At 46.4% G+C, this 18733-nt stretch overlaps 7 protein-coding genes across 7 annotated transcripts; 3 read left to right on the forward strand and 4 right to left on the reverse strand.

Annotated features, from left to right (window-relative positions):
• Positions 1–68: 68 nt before the first annotated feature.
• On the reverse strand, positions 69–4115 carry VTP01DRAFT_5680 (uncharacterized protein; the record flags this gene model as incomplete). Its single annotated transcript, XM_069384499.1, has 7 exons — positions 69–203; positions 269–1294; positions 1363–1631; positions 1690–2771; positions 2827–3004; positions 3068–3690; positions 3772–4115. 7 exons carry the CDS (start codon positions 4113–4115, stop codon positions 69–71), a joined length of 3657 nt encoding a protein of 1218 aa, XP_069235122.1.
• A 529-nt stretch (positions 4116–4644) lies between these two features.
• Positions 4645–6318, reverse strand: VTP01DRAFT_5681 (uncharacterized protein; the record flags this gene model as incomplete). The annotated part of the gene is made up of 6 exons (XM_069384500.1): positions 4645–4819; positions 4878–4989; positions 5048–5629; positions 5690–5764; positions 5825–6074; positions 6127–6318. The coding sequence occupies 6 exons, from the start codon at positions 6316–6318 to the stop codon at positions 4645–4647; spliced, it is 1386 nt and encodes a 461-aa protein (XP_069235123.1).
• Positions 6319–7160: 842 nt separating this feature from the next.
• VTP01DRAFT_5682 (uncharacterized protein) lies at positions 7161–8376 on the forward strand (the record flags this gene model as incomplete). The annotated part of the gene is made up of 4 exons (XM_069384501.1): positions 7161–7316; positions 7390–7648; positions 7720–7982; positions 8041–8376. The coding sequence occupies 4 exons, from the start codon at positions 7161–7163 to the stop codon at positions 8374–8376; spliced, it is 1014 nt and encodes a 337-aa protein (XP_069235124.1).
• A 163-nt stretch (positions 8377–8539) lies between these two features.
• VTP01DRAFT_5683 (uncharacterized protein) lies at positions 8540–9840 on the forward strand (the record flags this gene model as incomplete). The annotated part of the gene is made up of 6 exons (XM_069384502.1): positions 8540–8787; positions 8849–9223; positions 9282–9408; positions 9463–9564; positions 9625–9681; positions 9748–9840. The coding sequence occupies 6 exons, from the start codon at positions 8540–8542 to the stop codon at positions 9838–9840; spliced, it is 1002 nt and encodes a 333-aa protein (XP_069235125.1).
• A 289-nt stretch (positions 9841–10129) lies between these two features.
• Positions 10130–12907, reverse strand: VTP01DRAFT_5684 (uncharacterized protein; the record flags this gene model as incomplete). Its single annotated transcript, XM_069384503.1, has 11 exons — positions 10130–10316; positions 10374–10479; positions 10543–10660; positions 10732–10875; positions 10938–11081; positions 11141–11307; positions 11366–11439; positions 11507–12201; positions 12273–12377; positions 12433–12509; positions 12577–12907. 11 exons carry the CDS (start codon positions 12905–12907, stop codon positions 10130–10132), a joined length of 2148 nt encoding a protein of 715 aa, XP_069235126.1.
• A 1499-nt stretch (positions 12908–14406) lies between these two features.
• VTP01DRAFT_5685 (uncharacterized protein) lies at positions 14407–17430 on the forward strand (the record flags this gene model as incomplete). The annotated part of the gene is made up of 2 exons (XM_069384504.1): positions 14407–14732; positions 14793–17430. 2 exons carry the CDS (start codon positions 14407–14409, stop codon positions 17428–17430), a joined length of 2964 nt encoding a protein of 987 aa, XP_069235127.1.
• A 170-nt stretch (positions 17431–17600) lies between these two features.
• VTP01DRAFT_5686 (uncharacterized protein) lies at positions 17601–18626 on the reverse strand (the record flags this gene model as incomplete). Its single annotated transcript, XM_069384505.1, has 6 exons — positions 17601–17918; positions 17985–18066; positions 18133–18256; positions 18315–18429; positions 18498–18560; positions 18615–18626. 6 exons carry the CDS (start codon positions 18624–18626, stop codon positions 17601–17603), a joined length of 714 nt encoding a protein of 237 aa, XP_069235128.1.
• Positions 18627–18733: the final 107 nt, after the last annotated feature.

The following is an 18733-nucleotide window of genomic DNA, read 5'->3' on the forward strand; positions in this document are numbered from 1 at the left end:
ATATCTCGGATGCGCGTAATGCTAATGTGTTCTTCTTTTTTTGTTTTCTGTCTGCTTCATCGTTCACGTTATTGTTGTTGTTGATGCTGGTCTTCAATGTGCTCCAAGAGCGATTGCCTCTCTGGATCCTCCACCTCAAACAGCCGTTCCCATTGATCTTCTGGAACAAGCGCACCGAATAGTCGTGTCATGCTGTCACCAAGCTATAAATTAAAAGCAATTGCTTAGGTCAAGTTTCGGTAGAGTAGTACTAAAAGGCGGTTGTTACCTTGTCCAGCTCGCGAATGATATCTTCCATCATTGTTACATATGCATAGTAAAATACATATATCTGCTCATTGTCCAGGAAACGTTGAGACTGTACAACTGGAAGGTGTCGCAAATGATGAATCAGAGACTGCCATGCGTTTCGAGCAGGTGGGAAATAAGGAGGCAGTGGTGTCTTGAGCCGCAACGCAGAAGCCAAGAGGTAAAAGTACAGCAGAACGTTGCCGACCATCTCACGCCGCTCTTTGCTGACAGGCATGATAAAATCCTTTTGAACGTCCTTGTACCATGCATCTTTCAAGACAACTGTACGCATCGACAGAAACTTGTCTACAATGTTCTGGCACGAGCCGAGCATAGCGCGGTATGTTTCCGCAGGGAACCGGCCTTTGAGACGCGGCTCGTTCGGCGTTTGCGCTAGCAAGTCTTGCAAATTCAAAAGCGAGCGTTGCATCTCGAGTTCAACCTCTTCAAACATCCGCTTTGCCATTTCTTGCTGCGATTCTCTGCTTGCCAGCTGGCCGTCCTTTTGGTCTGGTCCAAGCAGGAGTAACGCTCGTCGCTCGTCGGATCGTTCAGAGTAAATCGAGACGAGTTTCTGATAGAGCCACGCCAGACGTAGCAGAAAATCAGATAGGCCTTTGCGCAGCTCGACGCGCGCTTCGTAAGGCCACACATACGCAGTCGCAACAAGTCCAACCACGACGCCGACCAAAATTGAAACGCACCGCTGTAGAGCTAATCGCCACACTTCGACGTTGTTTGTTTCCCGGTCGTTGTACTTGTTAAGCATGACAAGGTTGTATGCCAGCAACGTGAACTGGCCGAATTTGCCGTGCTTGTGATTCAAAATCAACCAGAAATTGGGTATCGAGAATAGCCAGGTCAGTACGGGAAGCACGTACATGTTGGCCGGGAATAACATGTAGAAGATCATGGCACTGTAGCACCCGAGAACTGTGGAGAATATACGGTAAATGGCTACCAAGTTTGTGCCACCAACTGTAGGTGTCATGACGACCATCAGCTGCATAAAAAGGTAGCACGATTTAATATAATGCCGCTCGACATTTAGTCAATTGGTAAGAAGCTTACCGTGATAAGTGCCCATTCCATGCGCCATTCTCGGAACCACGGACCAGTCGCGTCCAGGAACGCGGGTGTGGCTAGCAGAACGGCAGCAACCATCGCTTTGAATGCATATCGGATCTTTTGTAGCTTGAACATTGAAAACATTCTCCACAGCTTCAAAAAGAATCTTCTCCACTTGGTCTTCGGTGCCGGTGTGTGGAGTGTGTTCATGAGATTCCGTTCATTGGGAATAAATGCATTGAAGGAGGACCTCCATTTGATAGGCTTCTTGGCTGTTTCCAATATAATGTTAGTGGCTGATATTAAATAATTGGATGTAACGTCACTTACTTCCTTCTCGATACTTTTTGGAAAAGATCTGCCACCAATGCATCTTTTTAGTCCGTTCTTCTGCTTCTGACAATCGTTTCACGGCGCCAACAAGCGTAATAAGTTCCCTTGCAAATTCAGTCATGTTGAAAACAAAGAAATAAACCAAAAAAACATCTTCGCCCGGTGCATCAACAGATTGCTGCTCGTTGCTGTCAGGATGTGCGCGGAGCTGGCGTAGACGGTAGCGCTGGAGCTTGTCAACCGCGTGCCGTTGAGATTTCTCAAACAAGGTGATAGCCTTGTTCAGGTTTGCTTCCAGTACATCAAATGGCGGGATTGCGCGCTTTAGACGCGGCGACGCCGTGGATGAAAAGTTAACTTGCAAGTGATGAATAGTCTGTTTGCATGTATATGCCAGCGACTTTAGCGGCTGTCGGATACTCGAGATAAATTCTATCAAGAATCCGCCGCCATTTTCCAGCTCGTATTCGGTGCCGTTGTCGCTTTCACTGAACTGATCCGACAATGACCGCAACAAAGGTTGGGAAGTAGCGTGTTGCTGCTGTTGCTGCTGCTGTGTGGTCGGTGATCCAGCGCGCTCCTCGATGGTAATAGGTAATGCCATTGTCTTTTGCCGCCGCATTTCTCTCTCATATCTCTTGCGCCGGTAACTCGGCTTAACGTTCCAGCTCTGCGGCGCACCAGACGTCATCTTATCCTTACGCAAACGGCTGCGAGTCTTTCTTAAACTGCTCCATGTATCCTGCTTGCCGTCTTGCTGCTCGCCGCCACTCATGCGCTCAAACTGGATACCGCAGCTGCTCCGAAGTCCCCCGACGTGTTGCGCGAGGCGTTGCATACTCAACACGATCTGCTCGTACTCGTGAGCGCGTCCGCGAACTTGGTCGTTCCACATCACCTCGAGCTTTGCCTCCTTCAGTGACTTTTGCAGAGACGTGAAACTCGAACGATGCGATTCGATGGCTGTTTGCAATGTTTTGTTTGCCTTGAATTCAGGCAGATCATCATCCAAAAGGAATGTTTTTGTCAACAGTTTCAACAGAACCTTGTACGACGACAGTGTAGCTTCCAGATCAGTCCTACAGGTAATCTGTGAGACCATCCGTTTCATAACACAATATAAAATATACGTACTTTAATTTTTTGGTAGCGGACACGGGCCAAAAGATGAAACAACACAGCACGGTGATGATTGTACCGATCGCCACAGCGGATGTGATCTGTTCAATGCGCGTAGTGTCAAAATCGCCTCGGTTGGCGGACCCTTCCCTGACAACAATGATAAATATGGTGATGAAACATAAACTCGAAGCTAAATAGATGGTAGTAATTTCTAATCAGTAAAAAAAATGGAAAAATAAATCTCCTGTCGTACCTGTAGCAACGGGTGGTTTGTTCCAATGTGCCTTGAGAAATGAAACAATAAAAGTGGCCCCAGCGAGCCAGAAACACAGAGAAATTGTATGTGCTACGACATACAAATCTCTGTCGATGAAAAAATCGGTCGTTACCATGGAGCCCAAGCAGACGGTGACGGCAAACAAGACGTAGCCCCATCCGTAGGCTGCTGCTTCCACCATACCGCCAAGGGTTTTTGCGGGATTAAAGAAGACGGTTGCGGTAGCGACCAGATGACTGGATGTTCGATTGTTCCCGATAAGGGCATTCAGCGTCGGCACGAACGTAAACAAGGTTGCAAGAAAGTACGCGAAACTGCACTTCATTACAAGCCGTTGTTTAGGTGTAAGGACGGGGGAACAGCGTCTCACGGCGGATGCCAGCTTGCTCCAATAACCGGAATGAGACTCTTCATCCTCAACAACGTGACGATAACGCTGCCTGTCCTTATCTTTATTCTTGGCGGGAAAAAAGGGTTCATCAGAGTCGCTATCGTTGGATGTCGATGAGGAATATGTGCCAACGTTCGTGCTGGCGTATTGTGGAACTGTAGTATCATGTAAAAGTGGCGTTGTCTCAAGCGTCGCTGTGCCTTGTTGGCTAGAAAAAAAAAAAAAAAAAAAACAAAACAAATAAGCGCGAAGTTTTATTTCTCGCATCTCACGATGATGCTGCTGTTACCTTGCATATCTGTTACACGAACCGCCCTCATCCGGCTGGTCTTCCTCCGTGCTTTCCTCGGCCGTGTCATGTTGCTCATACTGCTCTGGTAACGTCGACAAGGAAACCGTGCGTTTTTGAAGTGTCCCGTCGTCAAGAACCACCTCGATCTCGCTGTACGCTGAAGGCGATCGTGTTGGGAGATCAAGGCCGTGATCCGAAACTTGCCCGAATGACGGCTGGGGTTGATCGCTCAGAAAAGAGCGCGGCGACGTCGACAGATAATGCGTTCTAGGACTGCTTGAAGGAAATGGTATAGGAGCTGCGTTTCTTGGTAACCGCTTTTGTTGCGGCGATTCACTCATTAGGTTGGGTGCGGTGAGGAAATGAGCAAAGGGTTGTTGTTGCTGTTGGAAACAAGAGGGAGCAGCCCAAAAGTTTCCAGCAAACCATCTTTTTCTATCCCTTTACCTTTACCATTTTAGGAAAGTCAACCGTGGCCCCCGCAGCATAAACGATGGAAGTCTTTTCATGAAACGTCATTTGGTGCCATGACACGAATCACTTCATACTCTGCGCTGTAAATTCCACAGCGAAAATTCCGGGTGTATCCGGTCGCATTAATGCAAAACAACTATGAAACTGCACTGTGCTTTGATCACTTTAATATCCTAAAAACCTTAATTTCCTTATCAAGATGTTCTGCGGAAAGGAAATTCCACGTTTCAGTGTAGCGTGAAATCGATCTTTATCGGGGCGATGGAAATCGAGCAGTGACAAGATTTGTGGTCTTTGCAAAAGCATGTCCAAAATACGATCATGTAATTCTTGGATAATTTATTTAAATCAATAATCTATTCAAATCAATGGAACAGGAAAGATAAGCTTAATGATCTAACAGCAATGGATGCACGATGAAGATCCTTTCTTGTCCGACGGTACAAAAGTCCAGAGGATTTGCATGGCGACCGCCATACACAAGCACACGAGGGGCATGGCCAGGATACCCAAATGGCCAGCTATTTGACCTGTCAAGAATGGAAACAGCGCTGCGCCCCCTGCACCGAGACTGAAAAGCATACCCTTAGAAACATTATGCTTATGATGGAACGTTGGAAAATACGTACCCCGCGATGAAACCAATTGAAGATGCATGCAGATATTTGGGCAGAACCTTCGATGCTAATGAAATAGTACTGGGGAACATGGGGCCGAGAAGGAATCCTGTCGCGATCAGACCTGGAGTTCGACCAGAGTCAGTGTATTAGTTTTTTTTTTGTGTGCGGATGACTTTTACCGATGGAATCTACAATGATGTCCGGCACCACATATATCACGACAAAGATTGCGATAGACATGAATGTAAACAATGTGATCATTGGCTTTTCTCCGAACCTCTCTGTTAAAAAGCCCAGGATAATGCGACCGACGGCCAACGCAGCCCAGTATCCGGCAGAAACCTTCAACATGGCACTCCTATCTCCGTGACGACCTTCAAAGAGGAAGGTGTAGCCCCATCCGCCAACAGTGACTTCTGTGCCGACATAGACTAAAACATAGAGTGCCCCGAGTATGGTCATAGGATGTGTCATGGATTCGCGCATAATCTCATTTGCTGCTTTTCGAACCCGCGGTGGTTCCTGAGCAGAAGTAGTGCTCGATGACGATCCTCCTTCCTCTCGTTCTCCATCATCGTCACTGGGTTCAATTTCGTGTTCATCGTGATCCATCTTTGCGCTGCGCAGACCGAACCAGGTCATTGCTAAATTTAGACAGGCAAAGGATGCGAGCGCAACGTAGAGACCATTCCAGGGTATATCAAATACCAACAGGATATTGCCTACCACGGGCGCAAGCATTGCACCCACGCCGTAAAGTGCTGGTACTTTTTGTGAGACAACATGTGGCACTTTCCATTTCATGCATATGCTTTTTTTACCATGCAATATATTCAACATTAACGTCGCCTTGGGAACATTGCTTGTGTAAACATTCATTCCTGCATCAAGCAATGCTATCGTTCCGACGGATGAGAAGTTTTGCTGCATGAGGTGAATTATATCAGAAGACATACCGATGCCAGCTCCTTGGATAAGCATCAAGGACGCCATGACACCAAAAGGGAATCCCATGCATAGTAGCAGATAAGCAATGATCAGAAGGCTAGCTCCAAAATACAAAGCACCCAATTGGCCCATATTGTGCACCAGGAATCCATTTGCAGCCGCACTGACAAAGTAACCGCAAGAGTTACACAAGAACAACAAAGATACAGTTTCGTTTGGAATGCCATAATACTGCTTTAGACGCGGAATAATCACACCCTAGTGACAGGCGTTATGCACGGTGTAACATTGGACAAAAAGGCATGCTTACGATGCTGCCATCATTGAGACCGCAAATGACGCTAATGAAGTTTGTAGCAATGAGTGGGCGGATGTACGGCTTGAGATCAGCAAAGGTCTCTTTCTTGGGCACGGCTTGCGGCTGCCTCTCGTTCTCTGGCAAGAGCAGTGCTCTTTCCGGGCTGTCGGATGCCTCTCCGTAGTAGGAGCGATTGGAAGACATTTAACGAGTGAAAGAAGGAAGAGTGGCTGGATGGAGCGAATGCAGGGGATGGGCCTCGTATTTGTCATTGCTCACCAGACACGTATCTATTTCTAATTTGGAAACAGTCTTCATTGTAAAACCTTATTTAATCAGCATTACACCCGGTATCTTCGACATTTTTAAATAGTTCAATTTTTCAGTAGAAGCAATAGAGTTAGCAAGTTTTCGGCCGGAACTTACTAATCTTTCGGGTCATGCTTCATATTCTCCCCCTACCCCATTCTAATCGTCGTATACGGTTATCCAGGCGGATAGGATAACCATCATTTTTCACATAGTGGCTATCCGACAGCTATCCGACAGTTATCCGCTTAATCCGACTTGCCCGACAACCAAAAAGGGGAATCTTGCATTGAGCAACAACGCGTATTTGAGACTGTATCAATCATTCATTAAAACGGCGGTTTTCCTGATCGTTTACATTTTCATATTTTATTAACAATGCAGTACCTTAGAAGCGGGAGCGCCTAGCCAGTGGATCCGCCAGGAGGTATGGCAGCATACAAAGAAGTTTGGTATCCTAAAAGAGTTCATATAATTACATACAAACTAATGCATTCGTTGAAAATTAGAGCAAAATATCACCGTTAGTATCCTGAAGCTACAGTTCAAATAAACAGATTGTGCGCGACAGCATTTTCCTGTCCCAACTTTTCGAACTTTTCCACAAAAGGTAATCACAGTCACTTGCTCCAAATTTTATTTTCCAGCCGAGAGAGAGGGCATTGGGCTCTTGGTCAAAATTTCTTAACCCTTAATCTTTAAATCGTTGAATTCGACACACCTTTCGTTTCATCACCATGCCACCCAAGAAGCAGCAGACTAAAAACGACAAGAAAAAGCAGGCAAAAGCTGTTGAGGACAAGACTTTTGGCATGAAGAACAAAAATAAGTCTGCCAAAGTACAAAGATATGTCCAGCAACTGCAGAGTCAGGCAAAGAACAGCAACAGAAATGTACGCTATCGTTAGTCGATTCCTAGGCAACGTATATCCAGCCATATCTGACTGCAATGTATACATCTTTTAGGACTCGAAAGCCAAAGATAAAATGAGCGCTGCCGAAAAGAAAGCTGCCGAACAAAAACGAAAAGAGGAACTCGCGGAGCTGTTTAAGCCTGTGCAGGTACCTCAAAAGGTGCCGTTTGGCACTGATCCCAAAACCGTGCTGTGTCAGTACTTCAAAGCTGGCCACTGCGAGCGCGGATCAAAGTGTAAATTCTCCCACGACATCAACATCGAACGCAAGTCCCAAAAGAAGGACGTATATACAGATTCTCGAGCAGACGGTAAAGAAAAAACAAGATCTGCAACGTGTGGACGTGAATGTCTGTGACAGATACTTATATGTGTTGCATAGATACAATGGAGAATTGGGATCAGAAGAAACTAGAAGAAGTAGTCAAGAGCAAAGCTGGCAAGCAGCCACCCACGGATATTGTATGCAAGTACTTTTTGGAAGCAATCGAGACAAACAAATATGGATGGTTCTGGGAATGTCCAAATGGTGGTGTAAACTGTAAATACCGGCACGCTCTTCCACCGGGCTTTGTCCTCAGGTCTCAGCAAGCAAAGAAGGAAGAAAAGGAAGAAATCTCTCTGGAAGAGTTCTTGGATACAGAGGTAAGATAAACAGAACTAGTTGCAACGCATTCAGTCGTTTTGACATATCCGTTTTCAGCGTCACAAACTTGGACCAAACTTGACTCCCGTGACACTCGAGTCATTTAATGAATGGAAGAAGAACCGGCAGCGCAAGAAGGAAGAGGAAGAAAACGCTGCTCGCAAGGCAAAGGAAACTCGCATGAAGGCTGGCCGATCCCAGGGCATGTCTGGCAGAGACTTGTTTGACTTCAACCCATCCTTGGCCCAGGATATTGATGAGGATGAAGATTTCTTTGATCTCAGCCAATATGAACGACACAGCGATGCAGAAGATGAAGGCAAGGTCACCAGTGGAGTATCTAATCTATCTCTCGAGGGTGGCAACGCTGCTGCCACTCCTTTGAAAAACTAAAATAATAATACTCTTAAAAACATCGAATAAATGCCTGTATATCCTCTCGCAAAGAAAAGACACATCGATCATGCTGAGTCTTGTTTTGCAATATCTTTACTGAATACAGTTACGATCCGTTACTTTGCCGCCCAGGTCACCCCTACGATTTTGATCGCGTACAATGCAGGGCAAATGGTCGCAACATGCTGGGCTGCCTTTACCTGCGACCACGTCAACTAGGCACGCCGCTGTGCGATTCGTGACCAACTTGCCCATCGGCACTCTGTACCTGAGCGTGGTCGTTGCATCCACCATTGTCACCAATATACTCATCGTTAGAAGCGAATACAAGTTTACATACCCATACACCGTCAATGTTATTCAGCTCACGGTTGCATTTTTATTTATGACTGCAGTGAAAAGGTTCTTGTATGTTTCTGCTATCTGGATGCGTGTCCCGGATTTTTTGCTCATTGCTGCCCATTTCCAGCAAACTATCCACAACGGCGATAAACCACCCATGGATCGCCATCAGAACGATCGCACCCGTTTCTACGCTGTACGTGGCGATGATGATCATCCAGCCCAAGTTTTTGACACATATTCCATTCACGTCTTATCCGTTGTACTATGCATTATCTATACCGATGTCGGCATTGTACTGCTACGCAAACAGGGTCTGGATCGTGGAATCATCGGTACTGATCCTATCTGGCATATACTTGTTCAGTGTCTGGTTCGCATCTTTGGCGGCTTCGGCATCCTCCTTCTCGAGAACCGGGTTTCTATTGGGCCTCACATACGCAGGGTTGATTGCAGGCTATGGCATTCAACTGAAAAGGAAACTCGAACAAGTAGATATATGGTACTATCATGTGCTGCATCACAACATAGAATGCGTTGCTCAATTTCATATGCTTCAGGACATTGGTTTTTTGGAAGATGGTATCTGTACTTCCAGTAATGTGTATCGTCACGTTAGTTTCTGGAGAATTATCCAGACTCTGCACAGTCATGTTTTTAGATGAAGCTGGATTCTGGCTGCAGATGGTATATTATTTGAATCCGTAACAAGGAAGGAACGGAGCTGATTACATACTTTAGGTACTTACGGGCTTGATGGGTCTGGCAACTTCGTTTGCATTGGTTTTATTAATCAAAGAGACATCATCGCCGGTATATCAAACATTTGCTGTGAATGCAAAAGTAAGCTGGTTTTTTGTTGGAAGAGTTACCGAATTAGTTATATTAATAACTTGGATGTAGATAAATGCGCAGTGCATTATAGCTGCCATTATCTTTCGCAACCCAATGTCCGGCAGAGTAAGTAGGATTTAGATAGTCCTGGCCAGTTTGAGCAAGCATAGTCTAACATCGAATTCATTCTAGGCGTCCTTAGGAACGTTGCTCGCATTGGCAGCATCGCTCGTCGCTCTGCAAAAGTCTTACCGGCCAGTCGAAAATACCCATCGAACAATTTAATCTTCATTTATCTATTAAATACGCCCGTAAATATTTGGAACAGACTCTTTCATTACATGCTCTTTCAACAGATTGTTCTTACTCGTGTAATTGAAGTGCACCAATCAACTTATCACAAAAGCACTTCCATCCGACAGTCAATCATGCCTATGTATATCCATGATTTTAGTGAATGCTGTCTCTTCACGCCAGACATATATTGCTCAATGTTGAACAGAGTAGTGGTTTATTCAGTTTTCCTTTCCTTCATAGCATTCATGTCTTTGTAGTCATGCATCTTCCCATAGGTTTAAACAGCCAAGGCTTTTACAACTGTTTCGTCCGTCTTGATCGCACCAAAGGCGTCGATTACCATTCGACGGACTTGGTCGAGAAATTCTTTTCTCGCTTCAGTGTCGGGAAGATACCAAGTCAAAGTACTCAATAGCTGATCAAGTGACGAATGATCATCTTCTCTCTGTACCAAATCCCACTTGCTAATATACGTGTATGAGCACAGTGGAAAAGAGGACATGTTAAGGAACACGACTTACTGTTCGTAATCCTTGTATTCTTGAATCAGCGCCTGTACTTGCTCACGCATCTCGTTTGTGATTAAATCCGTGGGAATGATTGTCCGTATGCACTCGTACGGTACATCTTTTACATTTTGATATTCAGTTAGCGCTAGGTATCGCGCAGTTTTACATTGGTAGAGCTTACGTTTCTTGGAGTTCTTGCGAGCGATGTGCACAAATTGGATGTGATACTCTTCATTGAAGGGGCTCACAATGATGCCGATGAAAGGTTCTGCTCCAGTCTCCTCGTTGCGGAAGAGCGACTGCAAATATAAATTAAAATCAGAATAGTTAGCATGCTGTGATTTCCTAGTCTAGTTGCGTTTTTTTAAACCTGATACAGCGTTTGATATTCGATATCTCTGACACTTGGCTCAGGCGCAAATGTTGGATGCGAATGATACCAGCCAACTACGTTCAGACCCTTTTGAGCAAACACTTCACGAGCTCGCATTTCGGACTCTGGGTCCATCTCACACTGTTGTTTGTATTTAACAAATTGTCTGTCTGAAAGAACAGAAGATTATCCAAAACACTTGCCTGTGTCTCTGTGCTAATTCCACGGCAGGGAAAGACGCAACTGACAGACAGGGTATAGTATCCGTCGTCCCTTCGGATAAAACAGCCGCCCATTAATCCAATGATCTCAGTGTATGCGAGATGGGCGTGAAATTCCAACACAACCTAGTGGAATATTTAGCAAAAGGCATATCATACATAATGAGCTGTGCATTGTAACATACCAAAGCATTGGCAGATATTTCAACCTCGAAAGGCGGTGGGAAATTATCGTGATACTGCTCCACAGGCACCAGCCGAAACGGATCATTGTCATCATCCATGTTGCTAGCGCCATCTAGATAGTTCTGTGGTCGCTTTATGACGCGCTTTGGGCGGCGCGAGGATATGCCTTGGATGCAAGGTTAAAAGTGTTTCTACCAGTAGTACTCGCAACTTCAAGGACTTACCATTCCGAACAATACCTTCTGCAGCTCCAGGCTTGTGGAAATCCATATCATCCATCATTCGACGCTTGTTCGATCTGTTGTAAATATCGTATAAGGCATAAACTCCTTTTCTTTTGCAAACTAAAAAAGTCTCAATCTTGCCTGCCATCATCGTTGTCCCCTTCGTCTTCATCGTCAGTGTAGTAATAAAATTTTGTAGCAGATCGTCTGATGCCACGTTTGACAGGTCCACGAGTGGCTTTGGTCTGTTGACATCCGACGTTGATAGCACCGATGCTTTCCAGATACGCATGGACGCGACCGATCGCGTTCACGTCACCGCAGTCGCGAAGACCTCGACGAGCTGCTGTTTTCGTCACGTACTGCGGCTTTTCTGCCTGCCAGCACTCCAGAATATGGTTTCTGATTTTCATGTATCGCTCCGGAGTCGAAGCTTTGCTACCGGGCTTGAACCATTCCGGATTCGACTTTCTTTCATCTTCTGTAATGGTATTCTTGTCAATAAATGTTTCTTGTGTTTGGGAATCACTTGCTTCTTCTTGCTCCGGTTTAATGATCTGGTGGGAGACATCAACTACCTCGCGAACACTGCTTGGCTCGAAAATCGCGTGTGTCGGAAAAGATGCCGTAAAAGCAGCAACAGCAGCGGGGGACTGGTGCTGCTCCCGCGCCACAGGCACATTTGGCTGCGGCAACGGCGGCGGAGGCGGCGGCGCCGTAACAACAACAGAACCATCGTTGCGGTTGCTATCTTCCGCAGGCGGCGCTGGCTGCCGGTCGGAAAAGTTTCCCAGCGTCAAGTACTGTGTATTTGCTGCCTTGCTGCTGGTGGATCGCTATTCCCGTCAAGTAAGAGAACTCGCTCGGGGAGTGCCTGGCAACATTTTTTTGCTTCTTTCTTCTTTACCTTTTCAGTAGTAGCCCAGTGTCGTGCATGGTTTTTGCACTGCAAAGCGTTTCGTGTCTTGACATGGGCAGAAATAAGCTTCCACTTGCCATATCCATACATTTCCTATACAAGTCGTTGTTGATTGGCAGTCAACTTTTTTTGTTTGTACGCTATTTACCAAGCCCGACCGTAACAGGTCATCCTCCTCACTTGTCCACTTTGTCTTGTGTGATGGCAACGAAGCCGATGACGCAGCTTTGCAACAATGTAAGAAATGTCAAAAAAAAGTGCAACTTAAATGATCGATCAGAACTTGTCTTACTTTTAGCAACTTTTGGCCTACTGTGCTCAGATGGAACGTTGACAGTGTTGTTGCCCTCCGGTTGCGACGGCGGCGGCGGTGGCGGCGGAAACACCTGATTTGGATTGTTGGTGACAGTAGGCACAGGTGGCAGCACGGATGCGTTCGAAGGCCATGGATGATGTTCCGATGGCTCCATGACTAGGGGAGGTAAAGATATGGGAGGATGATGAGATAGCATCGTGCCTTCGTTGCCTGTCACGCTGGACGCACTTGACACTGGGAGGGTAGAACTGTAAGGATAACACGGTTCTTCAGAGCACAAAAAGGGCATCTCTGGTGGGATGTCCATCTTTTCAAACCAGCTTGTGAGGAGAACTGGGAAAGGGTGTGATCTTTTTTGTTTTGACAGCCTCACGTCTCAAGTAACAGAAGTACGGGTTAAGCAAGCACGTGTAACCTTGGACGCTTGTACACTTGAAAGTGACTCTATTTTAAAGCAACTTCTAACATATTCTCTCATCGGTGGCTGTTTATTCTCTGGAAATGTGTATATCCAGTTTTTTAGCATACAACGTCTAGTTGCTGCTTTCAAATTCCACGTGGATCTGCTTTTTCAATAGAAGAAGCATCAAACGCGAAAGCAACTGACTGTCATGCTTCAAATCTATCAGCCCGATGCCAGCGAACCTGGCAACAGTGATATGCTCAGTCAATCATCGGGCTTTGAAGGCGCGACATTATACCAACTCACGCAACGCGCTTACTTTATAACCAAAGTGAATAAAGTTGCGTGCTGATCTCAAGCAGTTGGCACGTCTCTCTTCATGAAAGACTCGTCACACCGCGCAAAACAGACTGGTACCGTTTTGAAAATGCAGATTATGAGCGCTAAGCGAGCCTGTTAAGACCGGCTTTAGATTTGCAGTGACGCCAGAACCGCTTGCGGAACCGGGACAATCCGCATGAATGCGAGCAAAATCTAACAATCTGTTAAATCGAAATGTATATTTGGTGCCTTACCTTTGCACCGATGGCATAGCACGGCAGAAAACTTCCCATTTTGAGCTCCATATGTAAATGTCATTAGTGACAGACACGCATGATGGCAGCAGAATGATCCTCTCTATCCTTCGCTACATACTGCATATTGACTGCTACTGCATTGCTTGAAAGTTCCTCCCTTCCTTTCTGTGTGTAATATTTATCCATTGGGATACAATATTGCTAATATAGAATTCATTAGTCACAATGACATGGGTTTGAAACAGCATTGTAAGTTTATATTTCATTCTCGAGCTTTACGTAGTATACTGTCTACATCGTGGCAGCCGTGCCCTTGTATCCAAGGATAGAAACATACATTGTATCTCGATGGTTAATGTCAATATCAATTCCTAATCGACCAACCATTCCTCAAATACAAGCCAACGCAATATGCATATTCTTGACATCTGTGCAGGCTAGGCACACGTGTTTGATGCATGCTCGTGTTGCCATAGTGACGTGAGTTTGAACGCATCTTTTTTCCTAATTGAGCATTATCAAGCGAATCACCAAGGGCAGGTGTGAATGATGAGAAGGATACATAGATAACCAAGCCAGCGCATAAGACTCATGCCTTGTCAACCTCCAGCTATTTGGGCAGCCGTGATGTATAACCAGGTATGATCTACATATAGCAACATTGAAATATGCAATGTTTGAGTCCTCAATGAATTTTGTTGTTTCTTTGTGCAAGAACGCAAGATTCAACTCAGTCAACTCAAACAAACGAATGGTCTGCGGGGGGTCTGTCTTCTTTCTATCTCTCGTCTCTCTTGCATTTCCATTATCATTTCTTCGTCACCCATGGTCTTGGACGACAAGACAAACCACGATCCGGAGAAGGCCCCACCTTCGAACGCGGGCGCGTCTAACGATTCTGCAGGCGCTCCTCCACCTTCATCCGCTACAGCATCCCAGGATCCGGAAAAGGTGCAGATATCAATGGACAATGCTCCCACCACTACCGGTGCAGCAGATCAAAAGGATCCAGAAAAGGCCGATGGCAAACCACCAGCAGGAGCCGGCGGCAGCTACCCTCCTCTGAAAGATATTCCAGTAGAAGAGCTGTATGATCGCGAACGTTACGATCTGTCTACAATGGAGCCAGCCGACGTCTTTCGACTTTTAGAGTACGTTGCTTTTTTGTGTGGGCATTTTTTTAAAACGTTGCTAACATTTTGCTCAATTAGGACATCAACGGATGGTTTAACGTCGACTGAAGCACAAGCACGCATTGAAAAGTTTGGTCGCAACCGCATCGAACAAAAAGAGCAAAACCCCATCCTGCAGTTTCTGGGATTCATGTGGAACCCGCTGTCGTGGGTCATGGAAGCTGCTGCCATTGTGGCTATCGCGGTGTCTAACGGCGGAGGACGGCCTCCAGATTGGCCAGATTTCGTGGGTATCGTTATCCTGCTGCTTGCCAACTCGGTCATTGGTTTCCTTGAGGAACGTCAGGCCGGCAACGCTGTCAAGGCTCTCATGGAATCGCTTGCGCCCGAGTGTAAAGTCAAGCGAGATGGTGAATGGAACAACATGGAAGCGGCAGAACTCGTCCCCGGTGATATCATCAGCATCAAGCTCGGTGACGTTGTGCCAGCCGATGGTCGTCTAGTCCGTGCCCACGGTGAAGTATCCATTGACCAGGCTGCGCTCACAGGTGAATCGTTACCGGTCGGCAAGGATGCCGGCGACGAAATATTTTCCGGCTCCACAGTCAAGCAAGGTGAAGCCGAAGCTGTTGTCATTGGAACGGGTCTCAATACCTTTTTCGGCCGCGCTGCAAAGCTTGTCGGCGAAGCCAACGAAGACATTGGTCACTTGCAGTCGATCCTTGCAAAGATTGGTAACTTTTGTCTATGCAGTATCGGTATCTTTTTAGTGGTCGAAATCCTTGTCATGTACGCCGCTTTCCGCTACGACTATCGACGCGGTATCGACAATCTTTTGGTGTTGCTCATTGGTGGTATTCCGATCGCCATGCCGACCGTGCTGTCTGTGACACTTGCAATTGGCGCTAAACAGTTGGCGGAACACAAGGCGATCGTTACACGAATTACTGCAATTGAAGAAATGGCGGCTGTCACCATCCTCTGCTCTGACAAGACCGGCACGTTGACTCTCAACAAGCTCATTGTTGATCAGCCTACAATTAAGACATACGCAGAGTACAGTCCAGAGGATGTCATCCGTATTTCTGCCTATGCATCGAGAACCGAGAACCAGGATGCTATCGATTTTTGCATTGTCAATGCTCTCGATGATCCCAAAATGGCGCGCGCTGACATTGAAGAACTCGATTTCAAACCGTTCAATCCAGTCATCAAGCGCACTGAGATAACTTATAGAAAAGATGGCAAGGTGTATCGAGCTACCAAGGGTATGTCCCACTTCATTCTAGATCTTTGCACTCGCGACAAGACAGAAGAACAGATCAAGGCATTGGAAGAAGACGTCGACGAATTTGCTCGTCGTGGTTTACGTTCGTTGGCTGTTGCGGTGGACGAAGTGCCGAGCGGTGACCCCGAAGGTGAAGGCAAAGGTTTCCGGCTCATTGGTCTGCTACCGATATACGATCCTCCGCGTTCCGATACCAAAGAGACGATTGATCGAGCTATCGCGCTGGGCGTAGAAGTCAAGATGATCACTGGCGATCAACTGGCTATTGCCAAGGAAACAGGCCGGCGTTTGGGTATGGGCGACAACATGTTCTTGTCAAAGACTTTGAAGGACGGTCCTCCTCCAGGAAGTGGTTACTCGACTGTAGACGAACTTGTTCGCGGTGCTGATGGTTTTGCTGGTGTGTATCCGGAACACAAGTACGAAATCGTCGAAAGGCTACAAGCGCAGGGTCACATGGTTGCCATGACTGGCGATGGTGTCAACGATGCCCCTGCATTGTCCAAGGCCAACGTGGGTGTCGCCGTAGCAGATGCATCAGACGCAGCACGCTCTGCTTCGGATATCGTGCTAACAGAGCCGGGTCTTTCTGTCATCATTGAAGCCCTGATCAACTCTAGACAGATTTTCCAGCGTGCGCGAAACTATTCTATTTACACCTGCTCCGTCACCATTCGTGTTGTCGTCGGTTTCGCGATCATGGTGTTTGCTTTCAAGTTTGACTTCCCACCATTCATGGTACTTATCCTTGCCATTTTGAATGACGGTACTATCATGACCATCTCGAAGGATCGTGTCAGACCTTCGCCTCATCCAGATCAATGGAACTTGTTTGAGATTTTCTGCTACGCCATCGTTTACGGCCTGTATCTAGCGGCATCGACCATCGCCTTCTTTGCAGTGATTTATAAGACGACATTTTTCAATAAAAAATTCGGCCTGCAGCAGTTCACAGATCCAAACCATGGTATCCTCCACTCGGTGATCTACCTGCAAGTATCGACCATCTCCCAGGCTTTGATATTCATCACGCGTTCCCAGGGATGGTTCTTTACGGAACGTCCGTCTGTCATTCTCATATGTGCATTCGTGGTCGCTCAGCTCGTGGCAACTTTTATTGCCGTCTACGCCAACTGGGGCTTTACAAAGATTTACGGATGTGGTTGGGACTGGGCTGGTGTTGCCTGGGTCTGGAACTTCGTCTGGTTTGCACCTCTTGATCTAATCAAGTTTGGCATGCAGCGTATCTTCCGTCCTCGCAAAGCCGGCGAGAAGGGCACCATCTTCTCAAGGCCTCCTTCGCGTCGTTCATCTGTAGCAACGTCCGGCCGATATTATGCCACTCGTACCAGATCTCTCAGCAACGCCTTTGAACGACCAAGGGTTTCTATTTCTCAGCAGGGCGGCCAACCGCCGCAACCTCGTTAGTTGTTTATATATTTCCTTTTCATTTTTGTTGTTTAGAAAAGGACAATAACAAGAATCATTGTTGTATCATCCTTCCTTCTTGATTTTTTCCTTCTGTATTAAAGTAATATATAACAATTTGTTTATTTATAGAATAGAATATGTTAGGATGGGAGATATCTTTGGTTCCTTTAAAGGTTGGAGTGGACGAATGCCCCGCCGTCGACGGTGATGGTTGCTCCGCTCGTATAGTGTCCAGCACGTGAAGCAAGGTATATGCAAGTGCCTGCGATATCTTCTGGCGATCCGATTCTGTTGAGAGGGATCTTTGACTTTATAATCTCACCAAACGCATCCAAAGTGGCCTTCATCATCTTGGATTCAAACGCACCGGGCGCGATGGCATTCACTAAGACACCTTCGTGGCCGAGCTTGCTAGCCATGTGACGAGTAAGATGATGCAAGCCTGCTTTCGATGCAGAGTATGCAAAGGTGTCTTGAGGAGGCACCTATATATCTCAATGTTAGTTTGGTTGTCTAGTTAGTTAGCTTTGTTGCAGCAGAGATATACTTGCGCGAAGACCGTCAATCGAACCAATGTTGATGACACAGGTCGGGTTCGCGGTGCTTGATTTGGCTGTCAAAAGAGGAAGACATCTGCAGCAGCAACACAGTTAGAAGAAAATATTCAGGTTTATATTTTTCGTTTTTATATACACTTACGCCTGGGTCAATGTGAAGATACGCTTCAGGTTGAGGTTGATGACCTTTTCAAACGCGGCATCGGGGTAATCATGGAGACTCGCGTTCCAGTTTGCACCAGCATTGTTGACGAGGACATCCAAATCTAGATTTCATTTATTAAGCTAGAGAAAAACTTGGGTGTAGCGCTCTCTTTTGCTTACGGTCTTCGCGCTTGGAAAGCTCGTCCACGAGGCGCTTCACTTCCTCAAGCTTTTGCAAGTCGGCAGGGATAGCGATGCACTGACCAGGGCCCTTGGCAGTCAATCCCTTTGCGACCTGTTTGCAGTGTAATTAGCCATCATCATGCATGCATGATCCTGTTACTGCAGCAATTTATATTCGACCTTGTCGCATGCGTCGGCAGACCGACTGGTAATATAGACTTTGGCGCCAGCAGACACGAAGCCCTGAGTGGGACACACATTCAGGAATCGTTCATATGCTCATGTACAAAACCTTACCGTGGCGATCATCTCACCGATTCCTCGAGATCCTCCCGTGACAAGAACAACCCAGGGGGTGGTTAACAACAATTTCAGGAAAATTAACAGTATTTGAGCAAGGTTCTACCTTATCTTTG

Source organism: Rhizomucor pusillus, assembly GCF_041956525.1.
Source record: "Rhizomucor pusillus strain CBS 183.67 unplaced genomic scaffold VTP01scaffold_24, whole genome shotgun sequence".
NCBI lineage: Eukaryota > Fungi > Mucoromycota > Mucoromycetes > Mucorales > Lichtheimiaceae > Rhizomucor > Rhizomucor pusillus.